The sequence below is a fragment of the Sinocyclocheilus grahami genome, unplaced genomic scaffold (assembly GCF_001515645.1).
Source record: "Sinocyclocheilus grahami isolate Dianchi unplaced genomic scaffold, SAMN03320097.WGS_v1.1 scaffold288.1, whole genome shotgun sequence".
Classification (NCBI taxonomy): Eukaryota; Metazoa; Chordata; class Actinopteri; order Cypriniformes; family Cyprinidae; genus Sinocyclocheilus; species Sinocyclocheilus grahami.
Window position 1 is genome coordinate 807,216 of NW_015505467.1, and position 12,842 is coordinate 820,057.

The 12,842-nt window shown below is 36.9% G+C and overlaps 1 protein-coding gene across 1 annotated transcript in view; it reads left to right on the forward strand.

Moving 5' to 3' along the window:
* The window catches only part of fhdc1 (FH2 domain containing 1), a 36,888-nt gene that overhangs the window by 3,302 nt on the left and 20,744 nt on the right, over positions 1-12,842 (forward strand). The window contains exon 2 of the mRNA XM_016292566.1: positions 8,061-8,945. Coding sequence (XP_016148052.1) covers positions 8,505-8,945 — 441 coding nt within the window. The 5' untranslated portion in view covers positions 8,061-8,504. The remainder of the gene's footprint in view (positions 1-8,060; positions 8,946-12,842) is intronic.

The following is a 12,842-nucleotide window of genomic DNA, read 5'->3' on the forward strand; positions in this document are numbered from 1 at the left end:
CATTGTGCTATGAAAAAACCTTTAACATGTTACATTAAACATGATTGTTTTTAAGACCACTTCCACATTGTGAATGAAAGCAGGAGGATGAGTAAATATCTCCATAGCTTTTGTTCATACAGAACACTTTGATGCAGCCAAACCAGCACATGCACAAACAGACCAACACCTCGCATATAAAATAAGAAGTTCTGTAGCCTTATGAAAAGAGTCATATCAGGGCACAACAATAAAGATATTTTTGACTAGCTGTTTTTATGTGCCAGAAATACTGATAAAAAATACAATATAAATATATAATGCAAATATAAATTATTTATATATTTCATTAAATGTTAAAGAAATAGTTCAGCCAAAAATGAAAATTTGCTGAAAATGTATTTCCCCACCCCAGGCCATCAAAGAGTTTGTTTCTTCCTCAGAACGGATTTTGAAAAATTTTGCATTACATCACTTGCTCACCAGTGGATGGCCTGAGGGTGATTTTCAGATTTTTTTTTTGTTTTTTTGGGTAACCTAAACTTTTTAATTCACAATAATAGCTGAAAATTTAAGTGGCTATATAGAGTCCATCAAAGCTGTATTTAGAAACAATTTTCTTGGAAAAATACAACATAAAATGTATTCTCTTTCTGATGCTTCTAAAATGTATTCCTATTTCATCAAAACCTCGACTATGTCTTTTGGCTTTACTTTATCACATATAACACTTCTTTTTATCAGCACAATTTACAACAATAATATTCCATTTGAAATAATTTCTGTTTTTAGAGTAGTAGATCATTGTGGCCTCATTTACTGACTGGTAGAGTACTTTGATGGCGTCAGTGGCCTCACCGATGTTTTACCCATACACAATATATAGACTACAGTGATTATAATGACCTAAAGATGACCAGTATGCAGGAAATTAAAGAGAACTTGAAGCAAACTGTGTTTCCCCTTTGCAAGGTCTAAAATGTGACAGCTGGTACTGTAGATGATAAAAGGCCACACATTCACTGTAATATCTGCTAAACAAAATTTAGATGGTCAGCCTTTCCTAGATGTTTCCTTCCCTTAACATAGAAAATTGCAGAATGCATTTGACAGTTACAACACACTTTCTCAGAGAGCCAGCACCTGCTGATCACATGTTAAGGCTGCAACAGATGATGATTCCCCTTTAATTTGCCTTTTTAAATCGTTAACAGCTTTAAACCATCATCATCAACCAACATCACACTTGGCAATAAATTAATGTTTGATACAGAAATGGCCGCATGATTTGCATATAGCAGATGATGTCATACCGCGGGCAATGTATGGGTCAGTATGTCTGGGTCTTAAACAAAACCAGTGGCTTCTATCACTGTTCGTTTAGATCATTTAGCTTTCCAGTCTTTCCTTCGATTATGAAAGCAGCTTAATCTTCTAAAGACCCTGTGGGTGTTTGGACTTTGATATATGGCTGGCTTACAGAGACACTTGCACCAAATGCTGAATCCAAAGCACAAGCACCATTAAGACATTAATGCTTGAATCTGATTAAGTGTTTCTCAATCTCTGTGTGTTTCCTCAAAGGTTCTTTGTCTTGGTGCTGTTCATTCCACCCAAATATTCCACTGAAGGTATTAGATATCCAGTGTGTGGGTTATTGCCTCAGGCCTCATTTACCAGACATACTGGAAATCAATCTATGAGCAGAGTATTTCAAAGTGCGGTATCAATTGAATCAGGTAACAGGGCAAGACTCTGAAGAGTTGTGGTAGGGTAAAGATGTACGATTGTCTGTGTTTGTAGGGAAAAAGTTTATTTATGTGTGTGTTTGTGCATAGACAGACCCAAGGGCAAGCAAGTCTACTGTTATGTTAGTTGAAAATTAATACACTTTTGTACCTTCTGCTGCCTCTTGAGGGTCTTCTGAAGAATCACTACCAGATCATCTTTCAGTTTTACAGTTGTTTACTTCACTGAAAAAAATATGTAATTTAAAGATGTTCCATGTAGTAACATCTAAATTCACGTTATTTAAGTCAACAAAGCTAAATGTAAGGGCTTATTGAAGTTTTTACAGTGTTGAACAGAGCCTTTGAAATAGAATAAATGAGTATTCTTCTTGGGAAATTAGTTTTTTAAGACCAAATCCAAGCATTTGACCTACGCACCATCTACTTTATTAGATGATTTTGTGCTGACATCTTTTCTAAACAAAAGGACTAATCACTAACTTACAAACAATGAGAAATGTTAGGAGATTTTCTCCTAAGGAGGATTAATTTGCTAGGCTGCCAAGCATGTAAACAGATGTCTAATGGTCTGGGTACAGCCTGTGTGTTTATTAATACTGTCCCATTATTTCCAAATGTGCTCAAAATCCATCAACTATACTTAAAAATGTCTGTAGCAATCAGATTTGTGTCAAGGTAGATTTGAGTTCAGCTCCCAGTTCTGAATGAGAAAGAGGCTTAGCTGGAAACACAGCCTCTTTTTTTATAGTAAACGCAAGTATTCTACTATCTACATCATGTAATACATCACAGCCATCTGCGTTATTTATGTATTTAAAAATAATTCTACATGGAAACATGGACATGCTTCATTGTTTTAATAATCTAAAAAAATATTTGGGGAATTCGTACCACTCGATTGTCACGCATCAAGCAAGCAAATTTGATGAGCTCTATGTCATGTACGTTGATAAATACAGAGTTCTGGCATGAAACTCTAGATGACGCAGTCCGATAGGTCTAACTCAATCTGACCTAATGACATCATTATCACATGGCACAGCTGATTTGTTCTCTCCTGTATCGATAGCCAATGAGCTCGCTGCTCAACATTCAAATATATGACTAGTGCTTGCTGTAGCAGTTGCAGCTTGCTTCAGAAACCCTCCACCTTCCCCAGCTCCACCTGTATAGATCTGCTATGAGGTGATTCATGTACACTATATGGGGGTTATTTCATGTATGTTATATTTGCAGCAGCAATATTTCTTACATGCTCACAGCAGCATGTTGTGGATGTATTGGCAGTAGCAAGTCTCGGTACTTGCTCTGCCGCAGCAGCAGCAGCAGCAGCAGTGTAGGAGATCTATTCCGCCAAGACCAAATACATTAACATTGTCATGTACATAACCATGCCAATCCCTCCGAGAGTTGTCATGACAGAAATGTTTATATATTAATAAAAGCCTAAATTAAATCTGTTTGTATAAAGCGATCATGTCTCTTCAGAAGACCATTGAATTATTTTGGATTACTTTTACAATGTTTTTTTTTTTTTTTGGTTGCTTGGATTTTCAATTGATGGACAAAAATGATGAGAGAATATTAAAAATATCTATTTCTGTTCAAATAGATGCATGAATGATGACAGAATTCTTATTCTTGGGTGAACTATCCCTTTGTTTATTAATTTCAAGAACAATATCGTTTCCTTCATCCACATTTGTCTTTCTCACAAGTGGCCAATTGGAGGTTTGTGTTTAATCACATTATTATAGTGTCTGATTTATCCTAAAATGATAATGTTGCTTTAAAATTCCCTCAAATGGGTTTCCAGCATTCTGTAACATTTGTGAATGTGATGTCGGTTATAAGCATGAACAGATTTGGTGCTGCGTATCTGAGTGTGTTGCTGTACACTGTCGCTGACATTGCAGCAAAGACACCACTGAGGTGAGATAGAATGTGTTACAGAGTGTTAACCCTTTACTCTCTTTTCTAGCTAACACAGTGCATGTACATTCTGGATCTAAACACTCACACACATAGTGTATACTTATATTATTATTCGTAAAAAAAAAAAAGTTAAACCATCATACAGCATAACCCTTCTGAACAAGAAGACTTTATAAGGAAAAATACACCTACTTTTACATATGAATAAATTATACATAGTAGCTTGCGCCTAACTCAGCTGAACCAGCACGGAAACAGAGTCTTCCTGTGACGTCAATTGTCTTTTAATAAGTAAAAACCTAGAGGATCGAATGAGAATGAGACCCTGTTGCAGTATAATGAGCTCTGGTTTACAGCACTTGGTGTCTTGTATTATCTGTTTCCAGAACATTCTTTCATCCCAATCAGCTTTGTCAGTAAAAAGTAACATCTTTGAACTTTTGTCTACACTGAACAATCCCCGCATTAAAGATACCTCACAAGTAGCAATGCCACAACGTTTTTGCTTTTTCCCTGAAATGAGACTTTTATGACCCTCAGCCTCTCTGTGAAATACATGTTACATAACAGAATCTGTTAAGTCGGATCCAAAAGTGCTGTGGCATTTTGCTGTGGCCTCTCCCAGCAGACGGCAGTATGTCATTCCTGACAGTAGTACATAAGATAAAACCCAGTGCCATTTACTGCAGTCTCTGCTCTCTCTGTGTCTCAGATACAAAGACACCTGCATGACAAGCCCTGACCCATACTGATAATGTGCTGACCAATGCAAGCTGCTCACAAGGCTCTTGTACATTATATATATCAAAATATTAGAAATTAAGCAATTTCTTTTTTTACAGCTTTGGTTGTATATCTATGCCAATTTTTATGTGAAATAGCTGCTTTTTTGCGGATTGGTTGTTGGCTGGTCTCCTTGACAACCTCACTTTACTTTGAAGGCTGTTTGATGTCGGCTGCTTTGCATATTCAAATAACAGATGTGGCACGAGTGAATCACCAGTATGAAAACTTTTCTAATTATGTAATTCTGGATTAAATGGCTAAACATTTACCAAAATGTATTTTATTAAATATTATATTAATTTATAGTAATGTGCAATGAGTTAACAGAACTGAATCCGCAAATAAACAAAAACAGTGTTTAAATCATTTACACCTTGAGCAACATTCTTGTTCAGTGTTCATTACGACACATTCTACCTTAAAGGGTTAGTTCACCCAAAAATTTTGTCATTAATTACTCACCCTCATGTCGTTCTAAACCCGTAAGACCTCCGTTCATCTTCGGAACACAAATGAAGATAGTTTTGATGAATTCTGAGAGCTCTCTGATCCTCCCATAGACAGCAAGGGTACTACCACGATCAACGTCCAGAAACGTAGCAAGGAGATCGTTAAAATAATCCATGTGACATCAGGGGTTCAACCGTAATTGTACGAAGCTACGAGAATACTTTTTGTACGCAAAGAAAACAAAAATAACGACTTTATTCAACAATTCGTCTCCTCCGCGTCACCCTGGTGCACGCGTGACGCAGCTGACACAGAATAGCATACGCTGTTTGCATTCAGTGGATACTCTCCAAAATGGCACCAGGGTGACGCGGAGGAGACGAATTGTTGAATAAAGTCGTTATTTTAGTTTTCTTTGCATACAAAAAGTATTCTTATAGCTTCGTACAATTACGGTTGAACCCCTGATTTCACATGGATTATTTTACCGATCTCCTTGCTACGTTTCTGAGCCTTGATCGTGGTAATTACATTGCTGTCTATGGGAAGGTCAGAGAGCTCTCAGAAATCATAAAAAATATCTTAATATGTGTTCCGAAGATGAACGGAGGTCTTATGGGTTTAGAAAGACATGAGGGTGAGTAATTAATGACATCATTTTCATTTATGGGTGAACTATCCCTTTAAATATTTATAATTGGCAGAGGATCCCTAAATCCAGGTGTGAAAAACTTGTTGCCTCTTTCCCAAAAAGACTCATGGCTGTATTCGATCAAAAGGGTGCTTCTACTAAATACTGAGCAAAGGGTCTGAATACTTAGGACCATGTGATATTTCAGTTTTTCTTTTTTAATAAATCTGCAAAAATGTCAACAATTCTGTGTTTTTCTGTCAATATGGGGTGCTGTGTGTACATTAATGAGGGGGAAAAAATTAACTTAAATGATTTTAGCAAATGGCTGCAATATAACAGAGAGTGAAAAATTTAAGGGGGTCTGAATACTTTCCGTACCCACTGTATATATATTTAAAGGTGCATTCAGTTGTATTTAGCTAGTATTTGCATTTCTGTTCTTCACATATTTTAAGTATCAATACCATAATGGTGTTAGCTGCACTGCCATCTATCGACATGGATCAACAGGATCATCTCCCAGGTTTTTTTAGTAAGTTACACTGATAGTGAGTTTTAGGTCTACACAAAAATTAATTCCCTTAATTTATCTTTAAAGGTGACATATCATGAAAATCTAAATTTGTTTGTTTAAGTGCTATAATCGGGTACCCAGAGCATTTACCAACACAGAAAACATGAAAAAGAACAACCCAATACAATGTTTTTGGTAAGCGTTTCTCTGCAAGCTTCTGACAAAGTGACCAACTCAGATTTTGCTCCCTCCATTATGTAGAAAGTGGATCTTATTATAATATTACAGTGGAGCAGTGGATTTATTGATTTATTTACTGTATATAATGCTGCTGCTACACAGATCTAATATAAACATGCAATTTCTTTCCCAGCTGTTTACCTTCACAGACATAACCGACTGTTTTTGTAACTCATGTGTGTTTTTAACATGAACTTGCAACCTGATCTCATGACTAAAACGTACCTGTGGAAACTTTTTCTCAAGACGAGAAATACGTACCGCCATGTATGTTTCGTGCGTTATATTCGATGTGAAATGTCCACTGAGTGGGGCTAAAACAGTGTTTGGTTATTTCCCCAGAATAGATGAACGTAAATATTTTTAATGTTGGTTTTGTACGTGTCACCACAGTTCTGACTTGAAATGTCCATTGAGTGGGGCTATAACTCTAATGCTCCGTGACGTAAAATATCGTACCATCTGCACTACACCTAAACCTACCCGATAGCATGAATAAAAGTGAATGTGACGTAAAAACACAAATGCAAGTATGCTGTTTTAGCTTGTTTTTCAATCTCTCATCTTTCAGCTCTTTCATCACGAGTCATGTTTTTGATAGGATTCATACCCATGGATTCCGCATCCTCAGTCCAATTCCATGCCAGCTTGAGCTACCGAGCAAGCTTATTACGTCCGGAAAGAGAAACATATGGAGCTGTAATCATTACAGTGTAGGAAAACGATTACAAGTGCTCACTGTTTTAACGCCTCTAGTGTTCATTTCTGTTGGAAAATGCAGTGATATGGACTTATTGGTATGTATTTCGCACCTTGCGAAAAAGTTCCCACAGGTACATTTTCGTCATGAGATCAGTTGGTAAACTTTGTCAGATTAAGACATGAAATAGAACTTAGTTCAGTACTCACATGCCATGTGACAGCCACTTTCTGTGTGCGTGCTTTGGATGTGCGTGCTCAGAAAACTGTATATCAGAAGTTTAAACTAATATGGTTTAAAATGCATGATTTCAGCACGGAGCAGCAGCTCATTTGCATTTGAAGAGACATGCACGAAAATAGCGTTTCTGCTTCCACTCAAAATAGGCATTTTTAAAATGATATAATAAATGATCTGTGGGGTATTTTGAGCTGAAACTTCACAGACACACTCTGGGGACTCCTGAGACTTATATTACATGTTGTAAAAGGGGGCATAATAGGTCTCCTTTAATGTTTTATTAAAACTCATGTAATTTTAACTTGGCGAAACACATTGGTGACCTGAACCATAATAATAACACTTTTTATAATAAACTAGTATTATTATATACAGTATGAGTGTACACCATTTAGATGACTCTTCACAAAAAAAAGAGGGAAAAAAAGTATTTCTTAATAATTGTACTTTTTAAAATTAGCACCAAACTGAATGAATAACTACATGTTATGTAACTACAGTATGCTATGTAAAGGTAATTGGTGGTAAGTTGCCAATTTATTTATTTTTTGGTATGACATACAAATCTCTTGAAAGTTCCCTGTGTGGGTTTTCATTAGTGAAGATTTGATTCATCTGTCAAGATCATTTTTACACATAGCAGGCTGGCCCCAGTGAACAATAGCATTTGGCATTTTCCTACTGGGGCCTTTCCTTAAGTGTACAACCACATCTCTTTTGATGTCTGTTACTTTCTCATTTCCTCTGTTTTTAGGTTCCAAGTTCCTTCGCCTGACTGAACCTCAGTAATTTTGATTTTGTATGTGTGTGTGTCTTTTGTCCTTCTTGCAGTTCCAAGGGTTTGACCTCTGACCACACCATGGTGGGCAAAATCTTGGAAGCAACAGCTCTGCATTATGGGACTAAGTAGAAGAAGTGAAGACAAAATATGTGAGACTGGCCTTAAGGGATTGCGAAACACCTGTGTCCATCATTTCTCAATATTGCTAGAGCAATGAGTCAGTTGACAATTTGGTGAAAACATTCAATTCTAAATTCTTTGCACTAAATTCTGACTAAAAATGATCTCCTCAAATATTCTGCTAGAGGAAGACTCATTATTTACCAGGCTGTCAGTTGTATAGGCGACTATGAGTGAGAAAGACCTTGGGACTTCAACAGACACCACCTAGAATCAAGCAAAGAGGCTGTCCCAGTTTGTTAGGTGTTGTGGGAAACAGGGCAAAATTTCCCCTCACAGCCTGGCCCTCCAGGACTGGTGTCATTGCTAATGTAATGTTTGTCATGGCAAGTGTGACTACTGCGGAGGAGTCGGCAAGCGACTGTACTACACCAGAAGTAAATCCACTGCCATTGGAACCCTCTACAACCTCCTCAAATGACCCTAGTCATGGACATGACAGCACTTCCTGCCCTCCAGCAGTACCTCCACCACCGCCTCCACCTCCTCCACCACCACCTCAGGCTCCAGGCCATCCTCATGCTTCACGCAAAAAACGACGGGTACGGAGCTTCTTCTGGAAAACTATTCCTGAAGAGAAGGTTCGGGGAAAACCGAATATTTGGACTCTAGCAGTGAGACAGCAGCAGTATCAAATTGACGTGAGGACAGTGGAGGAGCTCTTCGGCCAGCAAGAGGAGGTTCGAACCCAGACAAGCAGTGGACATCCTCGTGCTGGAAGATCCAGAGGTTCATTTAAAGAGAGCAAGGATGAGGTAAGTCAAACTGAGTAGAACTGAATCGTCGCTTGGGATATCTGCAGTTAATGCTTGTAAGTCAGTGTAATTTATTTTGTCTCTACATGGTAGATGAATGTTTTGCACTCCTAGCAGGCTTGAGACTGCCTATTTCAGTTAAAATTGATTTTTAAAAATGACTAAAAAGCACAACTTGTGTTAGGATTGCCCATGACTGAATTTTAACCAATACTGCCAGATATTAGGGATGAACCAATGTGAAAAGATAAGTCAATACCGATAACAAATAATGAATGAATATCATATTAATCAATAAAATAATAAATTATTGCTTATATGTCGATATTGGCCAATATTAGATATAAATATAAATTTATGCAATCAAATAACAGATCATATACAGTGGAGTACAATGGCAGAAAAAAATCATATCCCACAATCATGTAGCAAATGTTGGCCTAGGCCCTAGACCATTGGCTTAAAGAATGATACATGCCTATGGACAATTTGCTTTTATAAAAGCACAATGATAAATATAACTTTCTCAGATATAGCAAAAAATAAATAAATAAAAAAGTATGGATGACTGGGATGATTGATTGATTTAAGAAATGGATGATTAAAAAAGCAAGCTGTAAGTGCAAGCTAACAGAAATTTTATATTGCTGAACTATTTATAACTTAGCTAAGATTGCTTTCCTTTATGATATCTATCTAGTCTACAAGTCACTTTACCAGATACTGTGGAACATCTTTAAATTCAACATGATTTTATTAGTAATTGTTAGTGTTTGTACTTAAAGTGTGGTTCTAACACACATACATTTCTGTAAGTTTGCACAGACACTGAAACATTTATTTTTAATGTATTTAGAACATATTTAACAACATATAAAGAGTAAGCATTTTCTTTACAGTATGGGCAACTTTAAAAATCAACTGAAATCAATATAAAATAATCTTTTTAAGTTCATACAATAATTCATGGAATGCATAGGATGATTTTATTGTGTTTAATCTATAATTAAATGTGTTCAGTTGCATAAAATTTCAATTTCTACAACAGTTTATAACAGTATTATATTTTTGCAAAGAAACCTGTAGGTTCAACATAGGTGTGAGTTAGTGCTTAAAAATATATAACAGTACAATGTTATAATATAAAGAATTAATAAAGGTTTTTTTTACATTTTAAAAGCTGTGCATAAATACTGTAAAATCTTTTATATTTTAGTTGCTGTAAATATGTCCAAATTGTCAGTTTCAGTTTAAATCCAATGTGAACATTATGTATAAATCCCTAACAAACAAAGGGTTTTATTTCATAAAATTGTTATTTGCATATATTGTATGCTAACATGTATGCTAACAATTGCCTATAATGTACAATGCATGTACCTATCACGTATGAAGCATTTTCTATCATGTACGAAGCATCTTTTTCTCTAGCTTATAAAAAGGATTATTAGGTGTGTGCAACTCGGTTTTCCACCTCTACATAAAGCAAACATGTCCCTGTTATCCAAAACATATGCTCCCGTGAGCTCGTCATTTTGTGTCTAAGCGACCAGCTGTGTTTTTGTGTGGTTGCTGCTGGTCTGAGTTGCTTTGTAATTATCCACGAAGGCACCAAGAGTACCTGTGCAGATCTAATGAAGCTTTGTATTGTTTGTCTGAGGTGGCATGGACCATGCATGTGGTCTCGTTTGTAATTTCAGACACCGCCCAGCTACTCCTTTGAGTTTGTGAAGCATCACAAGTGTCATTTAAATGTGTGTGCTAGAGAGAGAGTGTGTTTAGTTGCCACTAAAATGGCTATGTCAAGTTAGTTAGTTAATCTCACTACCAAGGGTTTCCTGGTGCTGATGTTAATAAGAAAAACAAGTATAGCATTGTGTTCTTTAAATGGATAGTTCACCCAAAAATGACAATTCTGTCATCAATTACTCACCTTCAGGTTGTTTCAAATACATAAGATTTTCTTTCATTTTACAAACACAAATGAAGATAGTTTTAATGAAACTTGAGAGATTTCTGTCCATTCCTGGAAAGTCCATTGCTCCAAAACACTGATGCTTCAAAAAGTTCATAAAGACATTGTTAAAGTAATCCATATGAATGTAGAAATTTAATCCAAGTCTTCTGAAGAAACAGTTGTTTTATATGATGAACCAAAATAATCTAGGCTAGGGTATTTCACAGTAATGATTGGTCTAAACATTCTTAGACATTACTTTTATATCGTGTAAACAATTACTTTTATATATTGTTTATAGTATTGAACATAAAATGTGGGCGTTTACATGTCACGCGTCTCACGTGGAGATTTGTAATATCAATAGCGCAAGCAGCATGTGGGCACGATCTAATTAGAGATAATGAGAACAGATGGGAAAAACTGGACCTGTCGTTGGTTTCATACGGATTGCTTTATCACAGAATATTTGTTTTCTCATGTCTGTATGTAAAGTATTAGCTGAGTTTCAGTTCATTTTAGTGACGCGTTTCTAAAAGCAGTTCGCGGAGACAGTGAGGACTTTCTTTACTTTTCAAAAGCACATTGTTTTGTTGTTATTATGACTATACACAAATAAAAGTAGACCCTTTGCAGTTTAAAACAATACCTTATTCTTATCTGTACGGTCAAAATTGACGGAGTATTTTAGTTCTTTTCGCGGTCATCAAGAAAATATGAGACAGACCGCACCAGTGCAGGCTTCGACCCCAGGGGGTTAATTCACAGATAAACATTGCACAAACATGCTTGCTTGACACGTAAGAACCAGTAAAGTTTGTCCTTCAATGTCAAGCAAGTACGCATGGGTATAAATTTCTTTGGGGGTGGGGGGACATCAAATTTCTCTAGATCAGTTTTTAAAGGGGACACAAATAATACAGCCAAAATTGTACAATGGGGACTACTTATTTGACATTTTGGTGCACTGAAAAAAATTATCTTATGTTCGTTCTTCTTTTCAGAATCAGAATGAGCTTTATTGCCAGGTATGTTTTCACATACGAGGAATTTGTTTTCATGACAGAAGCTTCTGCAGTGCAACAGAATGACAGCGACAGAACAAAAACACTGATCATAAAAAAAGAATAAAATAAAAAATAGAACAAGTAAATAAGGAATAACAATATATAAATTGACAATTGTATGTGCAGGTATATTACAATAGACAGTTTTGTATGAACAGGTATATTATGTGCAAATTTGAGGTGTAGACTAAGTATGTGTGTTAGATAAATAAGTGTACGAGTGTATAAATAGTGTTGTGTGTTCCACAGTTATTGTCAAGTGTTCGTAAGATGGATTGCCTGAGGGAAGAAACTGTTCCTGTGTCTGGCTATTCTGGTGCTCAGAGCTCTGTAGCGTCGACCAGATGGCAACAGTTCAAAGAGGGAGTGTGCTGTATGTGAGGGGTCCATAGTGATTCTGCCAGCCCTTTTGCTCACTCTGGATGAGTACAGTTCTTGGAGAGTGGGGAGGGTTGTGCCAGTGATTCGCTCAGCAGTCCAGACTACCCTCTGTAGTCTTCTGAGGTCAGATTTGGTAGCTGAGCTGAACCAGACAGTTATAGAAGTGCAGAGGATGGATTAAATGATAGCAGAGTAGAACTGTTTCAGCAGCTCCTGTGGCAGGTTGAACTTCCTCAGCTGGCGAAGGAAGTACAACCTCTGCTGGGCCTTTTTCACAGTGGAGTCAATGTGAGTGTCCCACTTTAGGTCCTGAGATATTGTGGTGCCCAGGAACCTGAATGGCTCCACTGCAGTCACAGTGCTGTCCATGATGGTGAGTGGAGGGAGAGCAGGGGGGTTCCTCCTGAAGTCCACGATCATCTCCACTGTTTTGAGCGTGTTGAGCTCCAGATTTTTGAGACTGCACCAGACAGCCAGCTCTTTAACCTCCTG